This window comes from Sander lucioperca, chromosome 22 (assembly GCF_008315115.2).
Source record: "Sander lucioperca isolate FBNREF2018 chromosome 22, SLUC_FBN_1.2, whole genome shotgun sequence".
NCBI lineage: Eukaryota > Metazoa > Chordata > Actinopteri > Perciformes > Percidae > Sander > Sander lucioperca.
In genome coordinates, this window is record NC_050194.1 from 13,430,463 (window position 1) to 13,457,360 (window position 26,898).

The following is a 26,898-nucleotide window of genomic DNA, read 5'->3' on the forward strand; positions in this document are numbered from 1 at the left end:
TGAAAAGACCATTTCATATTCAATTATATAATCATTATAGGACCTTTTATGTTTTGGAATACGCAGAAAATGATTTGTTGGTCGATTTTAATTTTGACTAATTGTGAATTTTAAACATGACGATGAATGTGATTTTATATTGTTGGTAACACTTTATATTAAAGTACACTAATACATGCACAACAACTTCCTAACTTACTATAAATAAGCAGTAATTGGAAGGTTATTGCGGGAAAACTCATAATGGCCTTGTAGCTGTTGAATATGGTCATGCAGAATAATGCATTGATAAAGGCTTATAATATGCTACAAATATGCATACTATTTTGCCAGTGTTTTTCAACACAAAGTACTTAAATACATTTGGGGGGTGTTGATGACGCTGCATTAAACTGGAGTGCATCCGCATCTCATTTCAGAGTCTTATGTTGCATGTTCTTTTTCTCTGCAGAGCATCACTGGTATCATCTCTCCATCTCCCTCCCCCCTCTTTCTCCTCTCTCGTCTTTAATTTCTGTCCATCCTCCAGGGCCACAGTGAGTCATGCCATTAGCAGAAAATGCTGCCCTGCTAATGGTTGGCCAGTTTCCGCAATGTCCACTTCATGATGGACGCCCAGTTTATGCTGTTGCTCCTTTTGAAGGCATGTGGATATTAAGTGTTGGATAATCTCACTCCTCCACACTGACCCTCAGATGCCAAGCATTTCCAAGCCCCAATGAGTACCATTTTAAGACTACATCATATTGACTAACATTATTTTTTTTAATCTTTTTATCCTAAACAAATAAAACATTTTAAAACTGCCCTGCAATACCTGATTTTGGCCACACGGAGGCAGCAGAAACAAGTTGTCGACCACACATGCATATCACCTTTTTAAGCTAATATGTCAAAGAGTTGCTTATTTACACATCCGGCAGATAGGGACCAACATTAGTGTTCATTTAGAGTTGTTTCTGTCAACACTTTCTCACTCCCAGCTCGTCCCATACGGTCCTTTGGTCAGTACCCCTTGGCATCACTGTTTGTAGCACTCTTGGTAACCCTTTGGTGCCATTTTTTATTTTTTATTTATTTTTTTTCAACGTCCATGGTATGGTTAGGTTTAAGCAACAAAACGACTTGGTACTACTTTTAGGAAAAGATTGTACTTTGGGTTTAAATAACTACATTTGTTAGGCTACAACTTATATAGTTTTCTCACATTAGTTAAGTACCTGTACCTCAGTTACATACGTAACTTAAAATAAGTCAACGTTGACCTTTTGGTTTCACACGAGGCACAAGCTGCGGTCTCCTGCGGTAAAAGTCCTGTGGTTTTTTTAAAAAAAAATTTTAATGCATCCATCCAGTCACCATGACAATGATAATCTTTGAAGAAGTTTAACAATAATTTAATTGACACCAAATATTTTTCACATTATACTAAAAAAAAAAAAGTATGAGTAATGGTGATGAGAATATAAGAATCACATTTGTCAAACATAACCATCATCTATGTATGCATATTAGCAATACTGTCATGTTAAAATCAACCTATTAAAAGAACCACACATCAGAAATAAAGACCTTTGATCCATTACACAGTTTTATTTTCATTAAAGGGATCCAAGGCCTTCACAAAAGGGTTGACTCTTGGTAGCTATACGGTACTAACACAACACACAACGACAACAGAAATCACACAGAGGACTTGTGTGAACAAGTGAAAAGACATAAGAGTTGAAAGACATTTCAAATGCGATTAAACTGAGATGCATCAACAAAACCAATAGTTAGAGGAAAGTGAGCAGAGGTTAAAACCCTGCAAAGTACAGTAATGCTTTTGTACAATACTCAATTCATTTCTGCAAATAGCTGATTGTCTATAACTTTTTTGGTCATGCACAGTTGATTGTCATTGTTATTGTATTGACAGTGTTGCGATAATTTCACAGTTTTTCCTTTTTTTCCCCCCCTACTTCTAGCTTTGATTGTCAGTCTCATAAGTGTTTGGATTTGATGGTTTGAAGGCAGCCTCTTTTGTTTTCTGGGTAATGATGCATGGTTGTCACTGACTGATGGATATGGTTCATTAGTGATGTACAAAAAGATCCCTGCCAATCAAAGTACGTATCACTGCTAAAGCTGTTATGGAATTGCTCTTGTTTTTAGATAGATCAGAAAAGTGTATATATATATATATATATATATATATATATAGAGAGAGAGAGAGAGAGAGAGAGAGAGAATTGCTTTATTGTAGTTTTTGGCAAAAGTCATCTGTGATACCTGTAAATAAGTCATTTTTATGTTCAGCCATGTTATGTTCAGACAATATCTGATAACAATATTGACATGGTGCGTCCCTAATGATATTGTGTTTGTGCTTTCAGGATGATTTGAGTCCACAACGTGCTACATTCTTCCCTCCAATAACATCTGATAATATTCCACTGTTATCTTCATCATATGCAGATGTCTGTACAAAAATATGCAGAATCAATCTTAGTGTAATGTTGCTGGCAGGGCAGGCAGGATTTACTTATTTATGGTAAGTTTTTAAGTTTTAGTAAACATGATTGCCATAAGCGAGTCTAAAATCTTCAGAGTAGACTCACACAGTTTATGCTTAGGGAACAAGCTTGCTATCACAATATCATTGAGCTGCTCAAGTAACAAGAAACTGTGGTTACACTTCACAGTACAGACATCTGCTGGCATTTACTTAGTACCATTGAATCACTTATTTGAATGTCTGTGTGGTAGAATTATAATCCTAACCCTGCAATTTACTCAACATGTATGAGCAGAAATAATCTGATTTTTTTCCACTTTTGATATTTGAAAACATCAAGGCTACAGTTCATAAAGCATTTTTTAGTTATTTGTTTTAATAAAGTTGGAGGCAGTTAAGTTTATTTGGGCTGAGAGCTGGTAGTAACATCAGGTAGACTTTTTTAACTGAAACTCAAAAGCAGTCTCCTGCCACCTCTATGGATAAAATGTTTAACACAATAATCTAAACTCAAAAGTCCACTTACTGGCTTTTCAGAGCTTTCAACCACAGACAGGTTTTCAGACTTCTATCCAGTGCTTTGTGTAATAAACAGTACATTTTCTTTTTCCTTGTTTTTTGGATCATGAAACTTTCTAAGTAAAAGCCAAAATCTTCAACACAAAATATGGTAAAACTTTTGAAGGGTCCAATGCTAATTCTCAACTATCGGGGGATATTAAGCTCTGCCACTTGTTGCATCTTGACAGACGGTGTAACCTAAACCCTATCCTAATCCAGACTCTATTTTAATCCTAAACACACCTCAAACTGATCCTATTCATAATCTTGACATCAGCCCTATGATTAACACACTATCTAAACAAAAAAGTGCAACCTGATAATACTAAGCAAATACCAGTATAACCAGAGTACAGTCAAGTGCAACCAAAGCTGCTCTTGGCTGAATTTGTAAACATTTAATGCATTTTGGGCTCTGCAACTGATTGAGGCCCCATCTATAGCTCAGTTCTGTGCTTCCTTACAACCCGTGTGTCCCCATATTGTTTTCTCAACACTTTTTTGTTACATGCCCTTTTTTCGTTCTTCTGTTTTGCCGGTTGGCAGTGACTGTCTGTTGTTCACTGTAACCTGGCCCAGTACTGACCCAGGTTATGACTCATGCTCTGCTGGTCAGTTCCTGGGACCTGGACTGGCACTGAAACGCCGGGCGATATGAGCCCTGGATAGAAGTGAGGGAGAAGAAAAACAGAGTCAGCCAGTCAGTCTGTGGAGTTTCATTTCAGCATGCAGTCAGAAGTAACACAAACATAAAGTAAATGTCTCCGCCCCCTGTTATTTAAACCCATATGTAGCTCAGAAAAACTCACCGGTGTTGGAGTTGGCTGAGGAAGGAGTCTGCAGGTGAGGGGAGGAGTACGCCGATGAGTCAAAGCTGCGCGGGGCAGAGGGGGATGGAGGTAACATGCAGGAGTAGGAGGAGGTCGACTGGGGAGGAATAGACTGAGAGTAGACAAAAGAGTGGAGGAGAGAGAAAGATTTGGGTTAGGGTTATATGGAAACAACAGTCTATATCATCTAAGAAAACCTCTTAAAGTTGTATATTCCCGCTGTTTACTACCCCATGGACTGTAAAGGCAGTTTAAAGTAGTGACGGCATGATTTCAGTTTGACCACATGGAGGCGCTACAGTAGTGTCGTATGGTAGGAGTAAAGTGGAGCAGCAGCCCAAATCCTTGTGCAAAATTATTTCACTTATTTTTTTGATCTTTATCTTTGGCTTGTTCTGCATGTTCTTCATCCATTGATATAATGTGTGATTTGAAATTATTTTTATTAAAACTATTGTGTGTGTGGACCCCTGGAAGACTATCAACCTAAAAGGTATTCAAATAAAGAATAAAGGATTACTAAACAAGAGACATACTGAAAGGTCTGCTTACCATGCCTTGTGCAGAAAACATTATTTAATGCACATTTGTTAAATGTTTTCTGTATAAGTCATGGTGTGCAGACTTTTCAGTTTGTGTAATGTCTAATTGGTTTTGAAGTGCTGGCACCTTACATTTCATAGAAGAATAGAGTCAAGCATGTGTCTTAAGAAGAAGTCAAGCGGAGACTGTGTTATCAGGCAGCGGAAAAGTTCTTTTAGAGGGTCAAGAGAGTGGAATTCAATCCCACACGATATCAGACAATTAAACACATATAACTCTTTTACTAAGCAGCTAAAACAATGTCAGCACTAAAACTATTTATTATGTATATATTCTGTTAGTTTGCAATCTCAACATACGTATATATGTATACAAATGGTTTCCTTAGTTCACTACTGCTTTTATTGCTTTTAACAGCTGTGTCTTGTCTAATCGTTGTACTCTATGCTATGCCTGCATGATTCGGGGAAAAATATGAATCACGATTTTATCTTAGAATTGATATCACGATTCTCTGGCACGATTTTTTTCTCACGAAGTGTAATGTTTATTGCACACATGAACCATGACAAAACAAAACAAATTGGCAGTACCAGTACTTGTTTTGGCACCTATAGCACATTGCGCATCACCACAAGCCTGTAAACATAGAGGCTACAATGAAGAGAAGGGAGAGTAAAATTAAATGAGACTCAAAGTCATTTAAAAAAAAAAATATATATATATATATATATATATATATATATATATATTTTAAACAAAAAATCTAAGTTATTTAAAAATTAAATCGTGAACAGGGTGAATCGAGATCGCGATTTTATAAGGATTAATTGTGCAGGCCTACTCTATGCTCTGTTGTTTTATCTTGTAACCTGTTCCGTTTTGTGCTTTGTTTTGTCGCTAATCTTTTTGCTTCTGTGCTGTGTCTTGTTTTGTGCTAAGCTCTGCTCTGCTTGTGTTGTTTTTCTTTCTTGTTTAACATCAAGGCCAGAGGACTACAGATGAAAAATAGCCTTTTGGCTAATTCTGGCATTTTTAACACATGTATAAGCATGCGTTTTATTAATTATCATTGTCCCCTTTTAAAATAAACTGAATTGAATTGGATGTGAAACAAAAAACAGAAAATGTGTGTATTTTCATGCTACTGTTGAGGCTTGGATGATAATTTGAAATGTAATTGATAAGCGCTGTGTGTTTGTCCCCCAGTAAAAATATCAGTGAGTCCAGTGTACCAAGCTTCTATTGATTGATCTTAATCAGGCAATGTTGTTACTGCTGCTTCTGTCAAAAGAAAAATCTAGTTTTAAAATTGATTTTGTTTACTGATGATTCCCAGACAATGGCTTGGCATGAAAAGGAAATCTTTTGACCCCACTGATAGTTAGTATAGCTTTAACACTAAAACTCTACTTAGACTGTTGAGAAATTAAAAAAATAAAGACACTGTTGTAAGTAGTCTTCATTGGAATTAGCTGTTTTATTTCCATTACCAACAGGAAGCCTCCAATTGGTAATCTTCTGGAATAATGAGTGAGGCTATTTTTGCTGTACAAATATCACAATCAAACTTAATCAGAATCAAGATTTTTTTGACGTATCACCACCTTTCTGCCTCTTTAAGAAAGTCAATATCATATTTATAATCACTGCATAATTCTCATATTTTCAGATTTGCTTATCACATTTAGGCTACCTTGTATTATGATTATGAAATAATAATATGACATTTGTTATTATGAATATTATGTTAGTAATTTGGCCCGGACAACAGAAATATTAAGAGTTTTGATAAGAGGAATAAATATTATAGAATGTAATTATGAATATAAGAAGTAGTAGCCGTAGCAGTAGTATTTATTTATTTGCATATTTGTTTTCATGATCATATGTTTTATACTCTTTGCGTAAAGGTGGTGATAAACGAGCTCTCTTCTGTGATGGTGACCTGCTTTGGTAAAATTTGGAAGGTGCTGATGAATGATGAATGATGAATGATGAAATGTCCAACCTGGACTCCAGATGAGAAAACTGACAGGGAGCTGTAGCTGGGCAGGGACGACTCAGCCTGACTCAACATGGACCCTGGAGAGAGACACAGAGCAAGATGGTAAACACACACACACACACACACGTGTGATGCGCTCTAATGGAGAAACTCTTATGGTTTGCCTGCCTGCAAATGTCACTCTGAGTTTTGTGTTTTGTAAACTAGTAATATATTTCTGTCAGCAAACAGAAATCATAGAGAGCGAATGTAAAAGTATAACTGATGTATGAATGAGCCAGTGAGTGTTTGGTGTTTACCTGCACTGCTGCCGTGCGGCTGGTGATAGATAGATGTGTTAAAGGAAGTGGTCAGAGGAGCTTGGCTCTGTGAACAGGAAGTCACGCCCCCTGATCTCCTTTGATTGCGCAGCTTCTCCTCCCTCCTCCACTTGGCTCTTCGATTTGAGAACCACACCTGTCAATCAGAAGAGTTCTGTCAGTCCTCTTTATCGTTGACAATCCACGTTGTTACAGGTTGAGCGTCAGAGGTCTTACCTGTATCCTGGCCTCTGGTAAATCAATCTTGTTTGCCAATCTCTCCCTCGCAAAGACATCTGGGTAATGTGTCCTTTCAAACTCTGTGGAAGATATATTAACTAATGTCAGACACACACAGTGTGAGTCTTAATCGAGGATGACAGGACGACTGCGGAGCTCGCCTGATAACCCGTGCTGCGTGGTGTTAACACATTTTTAATTCATCCGTTTATGTGAAAAGAAAGTTTGTAGATTCAAATGAAAATTACTTTTATTCACCTATTAATTACTGGAATATTTTGACATATATTAACCTGCTTATCAAGTAATTACTGCTTAAGATCAGCTTCACTAATTCTCTTGTCATGGAGTGCACAAATCCAGGAAGCTGAGATGTATCCTTATAACCAGATTTGAAATATTTATCTGTTGCACTTTGTATAAATTATGTATCATTATGGAACACGCAGAAAGTTCAAATGAAAGGATTCAAGTTGAGAAGCTGCCGAAGCACTTTATTTTAAAGTAGCCTGACTAAAATTAAACTGACGAAAAATCCTTACAGGTTTTCATTTTGTCATCATTCGTTGTCTAAATTCTGAGAATCTAAATGTTGCATTGTGTCTCACTTGTCAGCATTTTATTAAAATGATCAGTGTTACTATACTGACTTACAGTATACCAGACACAGAGGTTTAAGGTATAAGGTAATAATCCCTGACTCAGTTTAAACAACAGTGAGTTTGTATCAATGAGAATTTCTGTATCAGTATTTATTACAGTATTTGTACAATATTATTTGTCATCGTGGCAGTTAATTTAGAGTTGACAAACTGCTGACATTTTTGTTGTTGACAAGTCTAAACGAGAATATGCCTCACCCTCTAACTGACAGTGTGAGTCATCCTAATGAACTCTGAAGTTTCAGGTCTGGTAATGGAGACGTCTTTATAGATGTAACTGTCGACACTTATGATGCTTAACATTAGTAAAGCATGTCAACAGAATGTCAACAGAGAAACCAAAACAACAGTTAAGACAGAGTTGGTTACATCTGAAAAGGCCACAGTTTTTTTTCATATCGCTGAACATAATATTAACAGGTTGTGAATAACCAAAAACGTATGTTCCCGCTGCTAACACATGGTTGATAAATCCGTATTGCACAAAGATTACAACGATGGCTCTATAAATTACGTCTGTCTCACAAATTGCTCTAATTGGCTTGGTTGTAATTGGCGTCTGTGTCAACACATGATTGTTATTGTGCCTTGGCCGTGCACTGAGGTCAGTGTACCTCATTAATGTCATTTGCAAAGAGTGACCACAGTGATACTTTTCCACTTGGCTGCACAGTGGACATTGCGTCCTTATTTAGCTCAAGGGCCTGCTGCAGCCATATCCAGTCAAGGGTGGCTTTCTGATCCCTCTCAGAAAATATTCGGCTACAGGGGCCGGATCTCGCTTCATAATACAACCACAGTAATGATGCATTATCAGAACTCTGCTGTACACACATGCTGCTGAAATCGTTTTTGGAGAAGTTTGGGAATATTTGTAATATGAGTTAAGATTATGGATAATTCGCATAACAAAGTGATCATGGGTGGCACTGTTTGCGCTCCCATGCAGGGATTGATAAAAATCCTCTTCTGCCAAAAGTATTTCCTTATCATTTCTCATATTTATGTCCCCTGCTATTTACCAAAAAGCAGTAAACAATGTGTAAAGTCTCTAATCCAATAACAAAGGTGTTGGCAGGGAGAAAAAAGCAGCCTGACAAGCTGCGTCGTGACACATTCTGGTCTGGCTCGTGCCCATGGAGGGCGGCGATTGGCTGAAAAGCAGCGAGAGAGCTGTGCGTGCTTGCATGGCCTGACCTTTCTCCAGAGCCTCGATCTGCTCCTGTGTGAAGCTGGTCCTGTTCCTCTGCAGCTTCCTCTTGAGCTGTAGCCTCAGCTGAGACTCCTCGCCCTCGTCCCTCTCCACGGGGACTCCTCCCCCTCTGCCCGTTCCCCCTCCCCCCGCCTCCCCACCCATGCTGCCCTCCGTGTCCAGCAGACAGCCCTCCGACACTGGCAGAAAGAGGAAAATGACAAAAGAGATATGGGAGTGTCAAAAAATGTTATACATCAGAGCGTCACATTTTAGAATAATATGTGCAGATTCATGCGTTGAACTAACAGGAAGTTGGTGAGACAGCTGCTCTTGATGTGGTCTAAATTTGGTGACATTGAACTGATGATCTGTGAGCACTGACATATGTTATAATTCTCCCCTCACCTGTGCTGTGTTGCGTCTGAACACTGGTGGGGTCATGGTACCAGTTGTTAGGCCCACTCCAGTTTGAGCCGCTCTGCAGGTTCAGCATTGTTAACTTCTCATACATACTACGAGTGTCCAAAGCACCATGAAGAGAAATAAAGGAGTCCTGTCCTGTGTGTGTCTGCCCCTAATCACTGTCACCTTTGGCTCTTCTCTCCCTCTTTCGATCCACCAATCCTTCCTCCTGAAGGTGGGGGGGGTTAGGGGAAGAAACGAAGATGAGGAGAAGACGAAGGAGGGGGTCATATTGCATGAGTTCACACATGGTCGGCATTGTGGCGAATTAGCCTCATGATGACAGACAGAAATGGAGTTAGTTACATGGCCGCTGTCGTAACGTGTGTGTGTTATACATTGGTGTGCTAGTATACCATGGGGAGCAAAGGTACATTAGAACCCACTCTAAGAAGCCATGGCATTTATTATGCTACTTGCTTTTAGCTCTGTCTTTGCTAATAAGCATGAGCTTGCACGTATGCATGAAAAGACACTGCATTCACATGTAGCCACAAACTAACACACACACACACACACACACACACACACACACACATACACACACACACACACACACACACACACAGTGGGTTTATGAACAAGATCTATAATCTATCTATCTAGAACCAAGCCCATGTTTAACTTTCAGTTTAAGACATTAAGTGCTCAAGTATGTCCATAAGTATCATTATCTGCCTAAATAAATAAATGTCTAAGTCTGAGATGAATAAAAGCTTTTCTCTGCTCCTCTTATCTTACATTCCCACTTTATTTTAGAAATGTCCTCTTTGGCGAGTCAAAAAGGAATGCAAAGTCAATACAGAGCCAAATCTCACAAACTAATGCAGCAGCACGATGTCAAAGGTCAAACTTCATTCATTTGGGTGAAGCAGCCCCGGAGCAACAATTTATTCATCTGATTTTCAATCACAATCCAGAAATTATCCTATGACAGCGAAGTAACTTGTCGTCCATCCCTAAGCCTCTACCAAAGTCCATATAAGAGAAGAGATCTCAGCACAGAACGATACACATAAAAGCAACAACATGAAAAGACTTGATTTTTTGCAAACTCACCAAGTGTGCAATTGAAATGATGCGCTGGGTCCTGTGTGTTACTTTCCTCCTCCGTGGACCTTTATTCCCCTGTTCATTCTACGTCTCTTGTTCTCCAGCTTTGTTGACACTAACTGTGTGTGTGTGTGAGTGTAAAGGAGAGAGTAGGAGAGAGATGGAGAGAGTTAGACAGGGTGAGAGAGAGTGAAAGAGGAAGGGGGGGCTCTGGAGAGAAATGCGTCTGCGGGCACTCTTGTCCTCCAAGCGAGAGAGAGAGAGAGAGAGAGAGAGAGAGAGAGAGAGAGAGAGAGAGAGAGAGAGAGAGAGAGAGAGAGAGAGAGCAAGAGCCACCGAGGGGTGACAAAGTGAGTCAACATCAGTGTCAAGTTTGAACTTAATGCCAGCGAGAGGAGGAGGGGAGGCCGAGAGAGTGGAGCATAAAGCACAGATAATGGAGAGATAGTGGATACATAGATGATGGAATTCAATTTTAACCATAAATTGCACATAAATACCGAGTATAATCTGCAGTCAAGTGTGTTACTTTTTCACACAAACAAATGCACGCAGACAACTGATATTATTAGATTAAACTCAATGTTCACACTAGGACTCATTTTCATTGATCCTTGTTTGGATACTTTAAATAGATGTTTTAAAACTTTGATAAAGCTTTGACATGTCCACATGCATCTACTATTGTATAGTATTGTATTGTAATTTATTGTATTGCTATGTATTGTAATTTTTTTGTTATTGTAAAATACTGCATTTAGTAACTGCACACAGAAGCAGATATTTTTTAGGCAAGACTAAAAGTTAAACAGTAATTATTAGGATTATTAGGAAATTGATATTAGGCTTAGATTTTCAACTCTGTCTAAGCCACTGATTTAATAAAAAAGTTCAATACATAAAACAGATGTAAAAGAGTAATTTCTCGGGAGCAATATTAGGCATAATAATACATTCTTTATTGGTTTTTCTATCCGCTTGAGCCACCAAAAGTATTGAAACAATGTATTGATTTTTTGACTGACTAAAGCTTCAGCTCAGCTTCTATTCTTATTCAGCTATTTGATATTATGCTCATATGGACAGAGTTACTTAATCCTAGCACCAGTGTTTTAGGCCTACAGTGCTGTAAAGGTGATGGGCAGGTAAAGTTACCAGTTTATTTTTTTAACAAAAGGGCTAAATAATGCACTGACTTTAAGTAACAGATTTCCCAGGGCTCCTAGGTATTGTCCCCTGAATACAGAGGTATTGTTCTCCTGCTATAAAACACTGAGCTTAAAGCTATTGGACAATAAACAAAGACATTGTCTGGCGGGTTAAAGGAGCACTACACAGAAACTCTTGGAGATAGACACACAAGGTCTGATGTGAGGCGTAAGTAATGACGCAGGTATGACGGTATGTATGGTACAGTCAAAGAGCGGGAGCAGAGTAGAACTGGGGTTTAAATATATCTTTGCAACGGATGGGAGAGAAGAAGAGAGAGATGGAAGATGGAAGATGGAAGCAGGGAGGCAGAGGAGAGAGATAGAGAGAGTGAAGAGGAAGTATGTGACTTTGGGGTGGGTGTTGGGGCTTGGGGATGCGGAGGGTGCCAGCTTGTTTTATTTCCGGTTGACAAGACTTTGCGCTCCCTTTCTCTCTGTCGCTCCCTCTCTCTTTCATACTATGCTATTCTTTCTCCGCTGCCCCCATTGCTCTCTCTACCCCCCATCCCCCCTTTCTCTGTTACTTTTCTCCGAGACGTGCCTCGGAGAAAGGAAAGGACTTGACAAGTTCAAAGGTAAAAAGGAGTAAAACAGTGTGAAAGAAGAAGCATAAGGATCCTTTAGTTAAGTACAAGTACTAATAACACTATAACAAAATACTCAATTTCAAGTAAAAGTCCTGAATTCAACATTTTTTCAAGTAGAAGTACAAACATGTTATCAGCTAAATATACTTTAAGTATCAAACTTTGTGCTTATTATGCAGAATGACTACATATCATGACATATATTATGTTATTGCATAAACACAAGCAGCATTTTAATGTTTATAGCTGGTTCAAGGTAGAGCTCATTTAAGCTACTCCAGTGTTGGGTGGCTTCATCTACTACCATGCTTCATATGTTACAAGATCATCATATATTTAGTGAAAAATCATAATCTACATATCTGTCAAATAAATGTAGTTAAGTAAAAAGCCTGCAATATTTCCCTCTATTATGTGTAGTAGATGTTTAAAGTAGCAAAATAAAAATGGAAATACACATGTTCAAGTGACTCAAAATAATAACAAATATTTGAGTAAAATGTCATTTGAACATGGAAATGGAAAGTAAGTGAGGTAAGAGAACTGCTCAGTTAATTAAAAATTAAACCTAAATATGTGGTGTTAACCCCCCACACACCATTAGCTTCCCGCCCCTCTGTTTTCTAGCTGGTTAATCTTTTGTTTTTCCTTTATTCAGAAATCATTGTTCATCTTATTGTGTTCCAGTTGTTGGAATGTGGCTTAACCTATGTGATCCCTATGTGCTGAGTGCAATAATGTGTGTGTGTGTGTGTGTGTGTGTGTGTGTGTGTGTGTGAGGCGGCGCGTGCTTCACTGCAAAGATTCATGTAGCTCCAGGACATGCATTTTTTTTAGTGCATCTTGTTAGTTCATTCCTGTCACCTCTCTCTCTCTCTCTCTCTCTCTCTCTCTTTCTCTCTCTCTCGCCATCCCTTGCTTTTTCAGCGCCGAAGGGGGGATGGGGAAGGGGTGGTGGACGGGCCTGGGAGGGGAGGGGGAGGCGGCTACGGTGGAGGCAGTCACCATGGTTACAATGCCACGACAAATATTCATCAAGTCGTTAAAATAAAAACAAACTGGAGTGCATTATAATTGCTCTTACAGACTGGATCCCATAATGTGTTCATATATTATGAGTGAGAGGAGCATTGTGAAAGGGACTCGCACACAAAAAGACACCGTTAGTGATAAAAAAGTGAACATCAACTGACCTGCGAGCAAACACATATGTGACACACTCACTCACACACATTTCAACTCTTTGTGTAACTTTATTTTTGCCATTACCTGTTTATGGAAGTCCCTATGAGTACTTTGTGAGTCTCTCCTCTCTTTTCTCTTTGTCCCTCCATCTCTTGCTCTTCCTCTGCTGTTGTGTAGCCCGAGGCGATACTGTGATGTGTCCTCCCTCTGTCCCTCCCTCCCTCTCCCTCTCTCTCTGTCCCTGTCACCTTCAATTGCTCTGTGAAACTAGACACACTGCCTGGGGCAGGGAGGCAGGGAGGGAGGGAAGAGAGGAAAAGAGAGAAGGAAAAAGAGAGACAGACAGCTTTATAGACAGGCAGAAGGAATAAACATTTGTTCCATGTAAAAAAAAAATGAAATAGGGTAACCACAGCCCAGATGTGTGGCACACTCTAAATCAAATGAATTATGTTAATGTTCACAATCCAGCTAAAACTATAAAACACTCTAATACGTTTTGCACTGGAAACAGCAGAAACATACAATCGATTACATACACACATCCACCCAGTTTGGGACAGTGTTTGACCTTTGACCTGGGTGGTTAATGGCCTACTCCTACATGGATGCTCCAGGATGCTGTGTGTGCTAAAACCCAGTTGCTTCTCCTTGAACACATACCTGTTAAACCTGTTTAAACATGGAACAACAAGGAACATGATGTATACTCATTACCCCCATACAAACACTGAGTAAAGAACAAAACAGTTTAAGCAAGTTCTAAAGAATGAAGTTGTAATACCTGCAATTGATGTAATGTTATAGCCATATTATGTATAATATGAAATAACTTTTAGTAAGAATGTAACATATAACATTGTTTACATTGGTGGTTGTTTTTTAGCCATACATTGCTTATACATTTTGAGTGCAATTGGCAGTCAAGTGTGTCAGTTCTTAACACACAAAAAACAAACAGAAACCAGATCAATTACAATACTGGATTAAACTAAAGACTATTTTCTTTAATCCTCATTTTAACACCTAAAACATAGTTGATCTTTAAATTTCTGATAAAGCTTCTGCAAATTTGTAGGGAAAATAAGAATATGCTAGGGTAGTTAAAGATAAATGATAATATTGTGCTTAACATCACATTATTATATTGATATAGGCTATCTAATATGTTCTCTAGCCGCTGGTAGTGTCTAATGTAAAAAAAAAACAACACATGGACTAACTGCATCACTTACCAATGTCTAGGATTGAGACCTGTATAAACTGCTACATAAAATACGAAATGCACATTTGCTCGGACAGAACAAGACCCCTTTTATTCAGCAAAAAACACCCGGAAAATGTAGTTTACCTGTGACCAAATCAGAAGAAGAATCTGATATGTCGCGTTTGCATTCCTTACATTTCATTGGCTCAGGTGGGTCAGGAGGGCGAGACCAGAGTTTTGATTGGGTGTTGTTGAGTGCACAGGTAACCATCTGTTTGTGATCGAGGCTCTATTGAGATATTGCACTCGAGACCTTATTCGGTAAGAACCTTTAAGGGATTTTGTCGACGCTCAAACGCACGGAGAAGTAACTTTTTCCTGTAGGCTACTGCTCGAGTTTCCGTCACAACAGAAGAGGAATTAGTAGAAAGGTGGATGTAACGGTATAGAGAAAAAGATTTCAGAAACAGTTGTTGGCTCTGCTGCGGTAGTTGCTAACTTGTGCCGCGAAACCTCACAAAATGTCTCCGAAATTGCAGCTTCATGCTATTTTTTGGTGCGTAACAGGTGAGTAGGCTATCAAGCGTCCCCTGCTATCACCATGTACGTTGTTTCCTGTAAAACATACTTTGTGCACTCTAGCTAATTCAATCAAATGAATTTATGTGCCATAGTGTAAGAATCAGCTGCATCGGTCAGAGTGAATCCTAAATGTAATTTATGTTTATATTTAGGTATTTTGGCTTCCTACGCGCAAGAATGTGGCCTACCACACATAATGGAGAACAGGATTGTGGGTGGGATGGACGCTACAGAGGGCGAGTGGCCGTGGCAGGTTGATATACAGGTAGGGCCCTGTGATGAACCTTCAGCCATGTAGTATTCTTTCTATTTGTTCTGCCTGTAGGTAATCTGTGTGGTTTAGTCTATGTCTTGTTTATCAAACTGACCTGCTGAGAAAGGGATTTGCTTGTGATGCTGAGGTGACTCACTGTTTTTCTCCCCCCTTCGGCCTCCAGACAGAGCAGACTGGTCATATCTGTGGAGGCTCCATCATCACAGAGAGCTGGGTCCTATCGGCCGCTCATTGTTTCCCCAAGTAAGAAACTCTCAGTTTTCACTCAGCTATAAATCTGCAGGTGAACTCACAGGTGCCCATCAACCCACAGACTCTATGCCTCTTTTGTAAGCCATCTGAGTCATTTTATGGGAATTATTGGCAATGGCTGCTATGGTTTTGCTAAAGCCTTTCAGGGAAATATTGTTTTTCAAGCAAAATGTGTTTAATATCCTTTTACCCATACAGGAAACCTACCTCCATCATATTCAACATCTAAGTGATTCTTTCAAATTTTCACTTTTTTGCAAAGTTGCTCACCAAGTCTTACAGACAAGAACTATCCCCAAATCCTGCAGACTGTTGGTCTTTCATTTGATTCATATAGATTTACTAGATGACTGTCTAAGGACCAAAATGGTGTTAATAAAGTGAGTGCAAATGTGGAGAACCTTTTCTTCTTTCTAGATTATGGTAAACATCAAGCCCATTTCATTGGTGTCATTCGGTATTCCTCAACCTTTTTTCAGTCCCTCTGACGTGAGCTCTTACATCATCTACGTTGGCCGGTACCAGCTAAATGGCTTCAACAAGTACATGTCAACGCATCGTGTGAGCCAGGTGGTGATCCCATCGGGTTACAATGAGCCTCAAAATGGGAAGGATGTGGCGTTGGTGCAGCTGTCCAGCTCAGTAACCTGGTCAGAATATGTCCGTCCCATCTGCTTGCCCTCCTCTGGCACCCTGTTCCCAAGTGGCATGCAGTGCCATGTCACAGGCTGGGGGAACATCCGGGATGATGGTAAGGCTTGCTAAATTCTTCACATCATCTTAGCATGTGTGAAGATAACTTTTATTCAGCAGTTAAATGTTTTACAAGTCCATAAAAGGCCCTTTTATTTTTCTTGGACTCTGGCATGCAAATTAATGATCATGTCCATGTGTATAAAAAATAATATGAAGGATTTAAAGGAATAGGAAAAAGTGTAGGTCCAGGTGTCAAAGTACACGGTTGGCAGAAATCCATTTTGAATGAGGTACTCTCTGTTTCCTATAGGTATCATTTACAGTTTTTCTTTAGCATTGCATGGAACAGAAACTGGAAACCAGTCTGTAACAAGCTGGGTTGTAATATTTAAATATTTATAATATAACTAAGTTTATTGACTTTCAGTGGAATCGTGATATAATCAGACTGTGTTAGTTAATGTTGTTGTCAAATTAATCATTCTAATCAAGCTTGTGTTCCACCCACTTATCTGATGCAGTGCATGATAGTGGAACACACTCATCAATTTGTAATTGTATGTATATTATTGCATACATTTGCCATAGTAATATATTGTCATTAATTATTATTATAATATTGATTTCAGTCCTAGAAACATTTCCTCCACAAAGATCAGTGTAATATATTTTTAATCGTGACTGGCAATTTATTCTATTCCATAGCTTTAGTAGGTCAATATTCATAGGACAACAGATTTGCACCTAAAATAATTGAATTCAGTGCAAATGTAGATAGTAGCAAAAAAAAAAGCTTACTGATCACCTGTTTAGTTGCAGAAATTAGGAAGTCTCACACTCCTTTTATTCTTCATCCTCCATCTGTCCCTGTATTCTCCTCAGTCCCTCTGGCAGGGGTCGGGACTCTGCAGGAAGTGCAGGTGCCAATCATTTCCCAGAGTTCATGTCAGGAGATGTACCAGACAAACCCAACCGAGCAGGTGGACATCCTGTATGACATGATCTGTGCTGGATACCAGAAGGGCGGCATGGACTCCTGCCAGGTACTGTTGGATCAGCTGTTTGTGCTGCTGTGTTTACATTCACAAATACACACTTGTATACACAAGCAAAACAAGAAGCTGCATTAAAAATAACTTTTGATTGCTACTTTTCTGCACTCATGCACCGTCTAGTTTGTAAGACCTTCCTTTTGAGCACTTTGATTAGCCTGACAAGCCAGACCCACATCAAGATGTTGGGTCTGGCTTATCCCAAGGGGCGGGATAAACGGTTGTCTTTCAAATTCCCTCTGCACCCAGTAGGATAGCGCTACAACTAGGGGTGTCACAATTCTCCAAGTCCTCGATTCGATTACATTTTCGATTTTTACATTTATTTTTTTAAAGCACAGGTTGCTATGCCATTTTTAGACTTGACTTGTATGCAATATAATATCTAACCTTTGTTCGCAATGTACCACACTACATTGTCAAATTTAAAACATTTATTAACAACATAATGTAACAATAACTTACTGTGTATATCTTCAGTCAATTGGAAACTTGACAATTTGTCAATAATGTAAAAAGGAAAAAAAAAAGTTTGCCGACAATGCTGAGGGCAGACGCTTCGCAGCAGGTGTTTGGTTTGTTTGTTTGTTTTGGTTTGCTGTTCTTTGTTCTTTTCTCAAAGAAAAGCTTAACTCCAAGTCTTCCAGAGTCGCGGCCAAAGCCGGTTCGAAAGACTGCTGTTCGCCAGCAGCAGCAGCCATCTTTTTTGTTTTCAAGTAGCAGGGAATTCACGTGGAACCGTCGCAACTCTGCCGTCCTTATGTTAAGCCCGCCCACCAACTGTATACACAATGTGATTGGCCTGACCAGAGTTTGGTTTTTCCAGCTCGCAAGCCAACGGAGAGTTGTTAGACTGACCCCGACTGCGTCTCTAGATTTCTAGGCTACGCTTCGATACCTCCCAGTGGTGAAAGCTGAGTGAATAGTTTTTTTGTGTTGTCTTTTCAGGGTGATTCAGGAGGGCCTCTTGTCTGCCAGATGGTAAATGGGACCTGGGTGCAGGCTGGCGTGGTGAGTTTTGGACTTGGCTGTGCTCACCAAAACCAGCCAGGTGTGTATGCCAGACTGACCACCTTCTCGAGCTTCATTAAAAACACGGTACCAGAGATCGAGCTGTATGGCCGAGCAAATCAGAACTGGTGTGGGAGGGCTGCCATGTTGGTCAGTTGTCTGTCCTCTCTACTGATCCTGCTTCAGAGGTAGAACACTTCCGACAACTGGGTTTGGGAGATGAAATGCAAACCAGCTCAAATGAAGGAGATTAATTATGTCTGACTTCCATCCAAAGTTATCCTGAATAGTATAACTGGAAAACTATCTGATGTGCACATGAAGCCATATTGAACAAGAAATGTGATATAATCTTACTTTTTTTTAACTATAACGAGAAGTTTTGATAGGTTTGTATTTTAATCACAATTATGAACTAAATAAATATGTTCTGTACTTGAAATAAATTAATTTGATTCTTAAAATCAGGTCAGTGCTCTGTTCAACTTCTGATAGCTGAGTTTGGAAATGTATCGTGTTGCTCATTGATCAAAACTTGTCTTTTCAAAGCTTTCTGCTTTTATATCCCACTCTATTACAACCACTTACAACTAAGTACGAAAGTTGTTGCCTTTGAAATAACAAACTTGTTTTTTGGAACAAATATTACCTCATTTTGTAGTCCACATTTCTGAAATGCAAATGATTTCATCCTTTTGTTATTTCAAATGTTTCTTTCAAATGAATTCAGGTAATTTTAAAAAATGGCTTTCCTCACAAAGAACTAACTTAATCTCAGTTTAAATTACTCATTTTGACTGTAGTTCATATCCAGAGGCAGAGACAGGTGATGACAGTTTTCTTTATTATTAAAAAAGCGCAGCATGTCATAACAGTAAAAAAGACTGCTTGGTAGTGTCTAGTAAAAAAAAGCTAGCTTTTAAATTAATTTGATTAAGTCTTCACTCAAGGTTTTCTTGCTTAAAAACATCTAACATTTACACAAATCCAAGTGTTGTCTTTTAAATTCCAGGCAGGGAAGGTCAGGCATCAGGGGGAATGGTATCAGAGAGGATCATGGGAGAGCCGAGTTGCAACTCCTGCTGCAGCGATTCCAGATCAGCTGGAGTCATGCGGTGCACCTCGCTCCAGTCAGACAACAGGGAGGCCGAAAGTGGGGCCGAATCGTAACTGATGAAAGAGAAGGATAAGATAGAAAGCATTAAGAGTGGACCTATTATAATCATACAAACCAAAGAGTGTGAGTGCCAACACTAAAAGTCAAAATTGTTCTGAAAACTACATATATGAATATCTGCAGCGCACTTTGAAAGTCCCTCTCCAATCAAGTGTGTTTTGCTTCTTATTACTTTAATCTAATGTCTGACCTTCACTGTGCAGAATGATGCATGTACAGAGTTTGACACTAGAAGACTGTTTTCACTTTCATCTGCTGAAAAGGGAAAGTTTCTCTGAGCTCACCTTAAATCTGAGCTGATGGCGTGTAGATACGAGAGAATCGCTACTAGTTTGGAAGCCAATCATGGTCCTGTGCGATGTGGAAACTTTAAATCTCTGGTACATGCATGTAAGGGACCTTTTAGCAAAGTAGGAGACATCTTGTATCCAGTAGTTAAACTTTTGAAATAAATGATTTGCAATTTCATAGATTCTGGATGTTTTTAATGATTGACAATGAGTCAATGTCGTTTTAAGAAAATTCATATCAGACACAAATCATTATGTCAAGCCTCAGCAGATACAGACACCACCACACACCTCTACTGGGTCATAAGTTATAATTGAGAGGGATTTCTTTTGTGTTAGTCTATATATTGTGTTTTTAGGAAAGTCCGTTACATATAGCTGTTTTTTAAAAGTGAGATCTGGTGTTTGCACTTGGACAATTACAGCGACTAATTAGGTAATTATGCTTTTAATGTACACATAGGCATGGCATGTGAGCACTTGGAATTTGATTATTCTGCTGCATTCATGTGTGAAAACATCACAAATGAAACGGTAATGTAAAGCACACACAGCTGTGTAAGGTCTAATAGAACTTTAGCCATGGTTGACCCAGAACTATTGTGCAGCTGCAGAGCCATGTTTATCTAAACGATTACCAGATAATATATTGAAATAAATGGGTAAAAGTTAAGCAGAAAGCATGTGTTTTTTTTTCTCCAGTATTAGACATTAGTTTGTTCGTGGGAGCAGTATTAGACCTTACCTGTCCCGGTCACAGTGTTGCAGATCTGTGAGAGACTGGTTGAGAAGATCATCCAGGTCAAAGCCCACGCCGTACCCAGCCCCACTGCCTTTAGGGGTGACCGAGAACACCGGGGGTAAAACATCCTCTACCTGACACGAATAAAGGGGAAACATTGGGTCAACTGAACTCTGTATCCTTAACATCAGTTCAACGCAAGCAGAAGATTGTGATATTTAAACCTGGTATATAAGCACAAGAAAATGTTTTTGTATAGCATCTATAATGAAAGCAACACCAGTGCTCTGTCAATACATAACATCTTCTCTAGATATGCTAGCTGCAATATTTTACAAGGAAGGCGCAACGCAGCAGAAGAAACCTGAGACACACCTGGGACTTTGAGAGTTGCAGTGTTACAGTATGTATGTCGGGGGCAATGGAGGGCCCTTGCTGTCCAGTATCTGTGAATCCTAAGCTAGGGTGAGGCTGTGAGGGGACCCCTAAAGGCCCACAGATAGGGTTTGTGGTCTGTAGCCCAGATTTCTCTCCTACAGAGGAACACAGCTTCTCCATCGGACCAGCACTTGCAGTCGAGGGGTTGGGGTGGGAGTTGAGGTTATTTTGCCGTCCGATATCCACATTCCCATTCATCTGTCTGGTGGTTAATGTTGGAGCTTTTGTCAAAAAACTCTCTAGAGGAAGCAGTTGCGACTGAGGTTGAGGGTCATGCTGGGTTTGACTTTGAGGTTGGAGCTGGGGCTGAAGAAAGCTCGACGGTTGAGGCTGTGGTTTCCTGTTTGGTTGTGGTTGTGGTGGCCTTGTCTCTAATTGCTGCCCGTTCCAATTCCCCAAACAGTTAAAACCACTTATTCTGTTGCTCTCACTGTGAGGTTTGAGCATGTTGTTCTTAACAAAGGCACTAGTGACGGTCATTATATCTATCCCTCCGCTTACAGCAACAACTATATCCGCTGAAGGTTTCCTCTGGCTCGTGGAGAAATGTAATGATGGTTGCTGGGTGCTGGGAGGCTGAAACACGCCTGGCTGGTTAGGTTTAACTTGAGAGATTAACTCTTCATGAGACGTAATCTTCCTGGCCTCCTTGCCAGTGTTATTGTTCAGTGCTCCTTGGGTGTTGTCACTGATGGCTACACCCCTGTGCAAGTTCACAGTACAGTCTTTACTCATTGCTCCATCGTTATTAGGAGTCTGAGATTTGTCATTGCGGCTGTCCATCATTTTTGTCCAACGTTGCAAAAGGCTTTTGTCATCGTCACTCAGCAGAACCCCACCCAGTGAGTCCCCCTGCTTTCCCTCTTTTTTCTCTCTTTCCTTCATTTTCCGCTCCCTCTCTCTTGCTCGTTCCTGCCTCTTCCTTCTTTTCTCCTCTCTTTCGCGTTGACGCTCCTGGGCTGTGACAGGCCGACGCAAATCTGGAACAGAAGACAGGGAGGACGACACACCACCTCCTGTGCCAGCGTCAATGCCCAGCGCAGAGGTACCTCCGTCTGCAATAAACGTACAAAATTCTGATAAAGGCTTTCTAAAAATGGCATGTAAATGATATATAAGTGGATATGGAAAACAATGAACTTACCACCCCTGGCTTTATTTCTGAGAGCTGATTTCAATAAAGCTGCTTTAAGTGCAGCTTTTGTAACCTCTGAAATAGCTCCTTCTATTCTGGTTCCCTCTCCGGCACCTGGAGGAGGCCTGGCATTCTTGGACAGTGACTGTGAAAGGGACTGAGACAGTGACTGGGCCTGTGCCACCGAGAGACAAAGGGAAGGCACAGTGGTGGGTAGGGGCGTCATGGTCTGTGCTGGCGTGGCAGGAATAGAGGTGGGAGCCTGGGCCATGGACTGGCCCTGGGTGGGCTGAGTCAGAGGAGCCTGACTTCTGGTCAGCTGGTCCTGTACCTCACTGTCTCTCATTGTTTCTGATGGATTATCCTGACTAGACACTGGTGTTGTTAAATCTATAGTCTCTGGCTGACCGCTGTCTGAGTTGGCACTAGGCATGTCCACATCAACTGGGCCACTTTCGCTTTTAGAAAGAAGAGGCAAATTATGGGTTACTTGAGACGGGGCAACTTCTAAAAGGGTCACAGGCTTATTAAAGGTTTGCATCTGATTTGTATATGTGTTGTTCCCGTCTGCTGGTGTGTGATCTTGTTGCTGTTGAGATTTCACTTCTCTCATTTGCTGTTGCTGTATCTGTGCTGCTTGTGGATGTTGTGCCATTGGAACCAGTGTTGATTTGCTCATCTGAACAGTGGAGGGCTGAGCATTACACTGGTTACTGCTTTGTGCTGCAGCTCTGCCATTCGTCCTTGCCAAGGGCCTGAACTGCAGTCTTTGACGACAGCCCTGTTTGTTTTGATGAAAGTCCTGAATCTCCATCAGAATCGCCTCTTTAATTTGTTCCTTGTTTATTGGAAGCTTGTCAAATTCAAAGTCAAAAGCTGGCACGCAAATTGGCTCATCATCGGGGTCGTGGTACTTAGACAGGTAAGGATGCTCCAGTGCTTGTGTCACACAGATTCGTTCACGAGGGTCAAAGCGCAACATGGCAACCAGCAGGTCCAAAGCCTCTGGTTCAGCTTGTGGGTACAGTTTGGCCAAAGGCACAGCAGACCGTGATGGAAGACTCTGAACATAGGAGCGTACTCTGTCAGCCCTAATAGTACTAATCAACCCCTCAGGAGGAGTGCCTAACACACCCAAAATGAGCGTGAGCTGGTGGACGTAGTGCTTCCCAGGAAAAAGCTGCTTACGCCCCAACATTTCTGCAAAGATGCAGCCCACAGACCACAAGTCAATGGCCAAACTATAGTGATTGAGAGACAGCAGGAGTTCAGGAGCACGGTACCATCGAGTTGCCACATATTCAGTCATGAAGGAATGAGACTCCTCAGGGTGTGAACTTAGACCCCTTGCCATGCCAAAGTCACCAATTTTTAGCTCACAGTTCTCGTTCACTAGCAGGTTGGAGGGTTTGAGGTCGCGGTGGATTACGTTTGCAGAGTGCACATACTTCAGGCCACGGAGGAGCTGGTAAAGAAAGTAGCGTGTGTGTTCTGAGGTGAGCGTCTGGGAAGAGTGTATGATCTGATGCAAGTCACTCTCCATCAGGTCCAGCACCACATACCTGCACACATGGGAAGGGCAAAAATTGAGAAATGTGTGACATCAACTGAGCCATAACGTATATCTTAATAGATTATTAGGATTGTGTCTCAGTTACCAAACCTGTTTACTGCAATTTTCACTGATATAAACTAATCCTTAAGAGATTTGTTTTCATCTCCGTTTTAATTGGCCACATTTTCTAATTTCCAAAATGTTTTTTTTTCAGGTTAGCATTTTTTGTAATTATCCTTGAAGATTTTAGTTATTGATAAATATTACTGAATGCTTGTGATGGGTGAAAAACATAACTAATCAAAGATGTAAGTGAACATTGCCTCTTGAGTTTATAACTTGGTGGAATGTTTAGTTGTGTGTAAATGTGTTGACTAAAATTAAACATCCAATTATTTCATCCAAATCTTGAAAGTTTCCAGATATTAACTAAACGTAAGAGTTCTACAGACATTTCTAGCCTAAGGAGGAACCTTGTGCACCATGAAAATAAAAAAGTACATACACAGACTTGAAGGCAGAATGAGGAAGGTTAGGCTGCAGGATGTCTTTGATGGCAATAATATTGTCATGTTTGAAGTGCTTGAGAATCTTCAGCTCTCGCAAAGTGCGTTTAGCATTTGTCAACACTTCAAAAGCATTGGAGATCTTCTTTATCGCCACCTGCTGGCCTGTGAAATGTACATAAGCTCAAATGAAAAAGTGGCAGGACAGGGTGTACAACTGAGTTTGAATGACAATGTTAACTGATAATGAATTTCCACATTTAACATTGAGCAGTGAGTACACACACAATTACATATGCACTATTTTTTTCAACAAATCAGTCCTACCATTGTCCCTTCTCCTAGCAGACGAAACGACACCATAGGCCCCTGTGCCGATGGTTTCGATAACATCATACTCCTCTCCGACGTCGAACTTCACGTCCAGAGAGTGCGCTTTAAGCAAAGCCAAGTTTTTTGCTGTTGTGCTGGTGTCTGTGGTGCCTCCTGTTGCCTCAACTTCACGCTGGTTCTGGTTTTCTCTGCTTTTGTCAGTGGCCATTCTTTCAGGCGACATGGCCACAGGTTGACCATTTTTTCCATCTCCTCCCTCCTTAGTTGACATTTTTCTGTAAATATTCCAAAATAGCAAAGTGAGATTTAATTTAAATAAGGGTATGTCCTATATAGTAATCACAGAATGGCAAACGTATGCAAAAGAATAAAACTGAAGTTCAAAGCAATGACATGTTGCACCATTATGCATTCAATTACTTATTTCATTAATTTCTAATTAATAATAATGTAATACATCACAAGATCATATAGAATTCTGCTAAAAGTCAAGTCAATAAAGAAAACTATTGAATTAATACCAAGCCCTAAATAAAATAAAAATAGCGAAACAGTCAATGAATTATTTGTTTTTTTAAACAGAAAATGAATCGATAACTATTTAGATAATCATATAATTGTTTAAATCACTTTTCACTCAAACATGCCAAACCATGGCAAAACAATAGCTTTTCAAATGTGAGTGTTTGTTTTCTTTGTCCAATTTGATAGTATACTGAATATAACAGGTTCGGGGCTGTTGGTCCGACAAAACAGGCAAGTTAAATGTTTAGGTTTTGGCTCTGCTTTTCTATTTTCTCACACTTAATAGACACAACAAGCAATTATTTGAGGAAATGGGCAGAGTAGTTAATGGTTGGTAGCAGCACGAAATAAGTGTCAGTGTCTTTCATAAAACACGTAATAACCTAACCACATTTAACTACACCAACAGTCTTACGAACTAGGTATCAGTATTATCTGATAAGGGTGGGGAAACATGCTATTTGCTGACTGCTAGTCAGTCCCTGCAACATTTAATCCTTGGAAAGCTAACAAGCAGGTAAAAAAAAGAAAAGAAAACCAGTAATTATCTGTAGCCAAAAGACCAGAGCTGAAAGACACTGATACGGGTAATATTTCTGTTTCTTTGGAAGCCAACTTCCTGGTATCCAAGTTTAGCTGTCTAACTCTATTCTGCCAGAGCCCCGAGCCCCCAGGAACCACTTCAGGACTCTTTCTCCAAAAGTCAGTGGGCTACATAGATACAACTTAATGGTGATTGAGATGATGATGGTAATTGTTTGGTCAAAATATCGACTAAACAGAGGTGTTAAGTGCAACAAGGCATAACCAACACGCAGTCCAGTCATCCATTAGGCCTGTCAGTCAAGTGGCCAGAACCTGTAGCTCTCCGTCAAAAGACTGCTCTAGATTACAGTTGGAGTTAGTTTATAAATAGATAGACAGAGAACAAACGTACACGGAGCTATATTTAAGGAACCGCTAGTTTCTGTACTACAGCGTGGTTAAAATAAATAAATTGCATGACAAAGACGCAGCCTTGACCACTGTTTGACGCAGGGGCGTAGGCTAACGTTAGTTACCTGAAGCTCAGGCTTTCTAGGAACGTAAACCGTTAACCCATGTCTTTTTCGGTTTATATTATCAAACGGGGAAACCTATAGAGCTGTTTCTAAGTGACGGAACAGACTCTCACCTTGCAAACAACCCACAACATACGTAATCGTGTTTTTAATCCTGTAGTAGCGCGGCTATCTCTTGTTTTGGTCTGTCGCATCCTCGTACAGTTCCGTGTTGGGTTTGAGTGCCATGTGGCGGACCAACGAGGTGGGGCGACGTCCGAAATACCGTCCAATAGAAGTAGAGTACGTAGGGGAGGCGGGACATTACGGCAGACAGTAGGGTCTCTGTTTCTTTTGGGTGGTGGTGACGCCGTTTTCCAGAATTTAATAATTTTAGGAGGGGCCATATTGGGACAAGGGCTACCTGCACTTACCTCTTTGTATGTATGATCGACTAAACTAACAACTTGTAAACTGCTGCTACCACTACATGTTAATACTGCTAATAGTAATAGGTTAAAGGCCAACAATAGTTGCTGTAACTACACTGGAGCAGATAGATAGAAAAGAAAAATGGTAGAAAAGATAGACAGATAGTAGTAATATGATTAGCCTAGTAGTAATCATGTAGGTAGTCATTCTACAGAAACGCCCAGGCTTTGAAGAAAGCAAACACTTTAATCATAGGCTACTTTGTAGTCACATTTAATTTTCATATTTTGATAATAGCATGTCCCTTGAATAGTT

At 40.1% G+C, this 26,898-nt stretch overlaps 3 protein-coding genes across 6 annotated transcripts; 1 reads left to right on the top strand and 2 right to left on the bottom strand.

Moving 5' to 3' along the window:
* Positions 1-2,869: 2,869 nt before the first annotated feature.
* On the bottom strand, positions 2,870-13,622 carry pax10 (paired box 10). Of its 2 annotated transcripts, XM_031315714.2 has the most exons (9): positions 13,421-13,622; positions 10,360-10,472; positions 9,244-9,469; positions 8,841-9,035; positions 6,979-7,061; positions 6,742-6,898; positions 6,446-6,519; positions 3,871-4,003; positions 2,870-3,722 (listed from the first exon to the last, which is right to left on the bottom strand). In XM_031315714.2, exons 3-9 carry the CDS (start codon positions 9,347-9,349, stop codon positions 3,622-3,624), a joined length of 849 nt encoding a protein of 282 aa, XP_031171574.1. In that variant the 5' UTR covers positions 9,350-9,469; positions 10,360-10,472; positions 13,421-13,622; the 3' UTR covers positions 2,870-3,621. The 2 variants fall into 2 exon arrangements, with proteins under 2 accessions (XP_031171574.1, XP_035853267.1); XM_035997374.1 differs by lacking the exon at positions 13,421-13,622 and having other exon boundaries at positions 10,360-10,611.
* Positions 13,623-14,826: 1,204 nt separating this feature from the next.
* On the top strand, positions 14,827-19,072 carry zgc:92313 (uncharacterized protein LOC436869 homolog). The gene is made up of 6 exons (XM_031315843.2): positions 14,827-15,110; positions 15,278-15,390; positions 15,563-15,642; positions 16,131-16,402; positions 17,230-17,390; positions 18,348-19,072. The coding sequence occupies exons 1-6, from the start codon at positions 15,065-15,067 to the stop codon at positions 18,600-18,602; spliced, it is 927 nt and encodes a 308-aa protein (XP_031171703.1). The 5' UTR covers positions 14,827-15,064; the 3' UTR covers positions 18,603-19,072.
* A 165-nt stretch (positions 19,073-19,237) lies between these two features.
* On the bottom strand, positions 19,238-26,500 carry mapk7 (mitogen-activated protein kinase 7). 3 transcript variants are annotated; one of them, XM_035997367.1, is made up of 7 exons: positions 26,286-26,500; positions 24,581-24,861; positions 24,253-24,418; positions 22,205-23,754; positions 20,995-22,112; positions 20,623-20,753; positions 19,238-19,580 (listed from the first exon to the last, which is right to left on the bottom strand). In XM_035997367.1, the coding sequence occupies exons 2-7, from the start codon at positions 24,855-24,857 to the stop codon at positions 19,433-19,435; spliced, it is 3,390 nt and encodes a 1,129-aa protein (XP_035853260.1). In that variant the 5' UTR covers positions 24,858-24,861; positions 26,286-26,500; the 3' UTR covers positions 19,238-19,432. The 3 variants fall into 3 exon arrangements, with proteins under 3 accessions (XP_035853260.1, XP_031171674.1, XP_031171675.1); XM_031315814.2 differs by having other exon boundaries at positions 22,202-23,754; XM_031315815.2 differs by having other exon boundaries at positions 22,202-23,754; positions 26,173-26,419.
* Between the last annotated feature and the right edge of the window lie 398 nt (positions 26,501-26,898).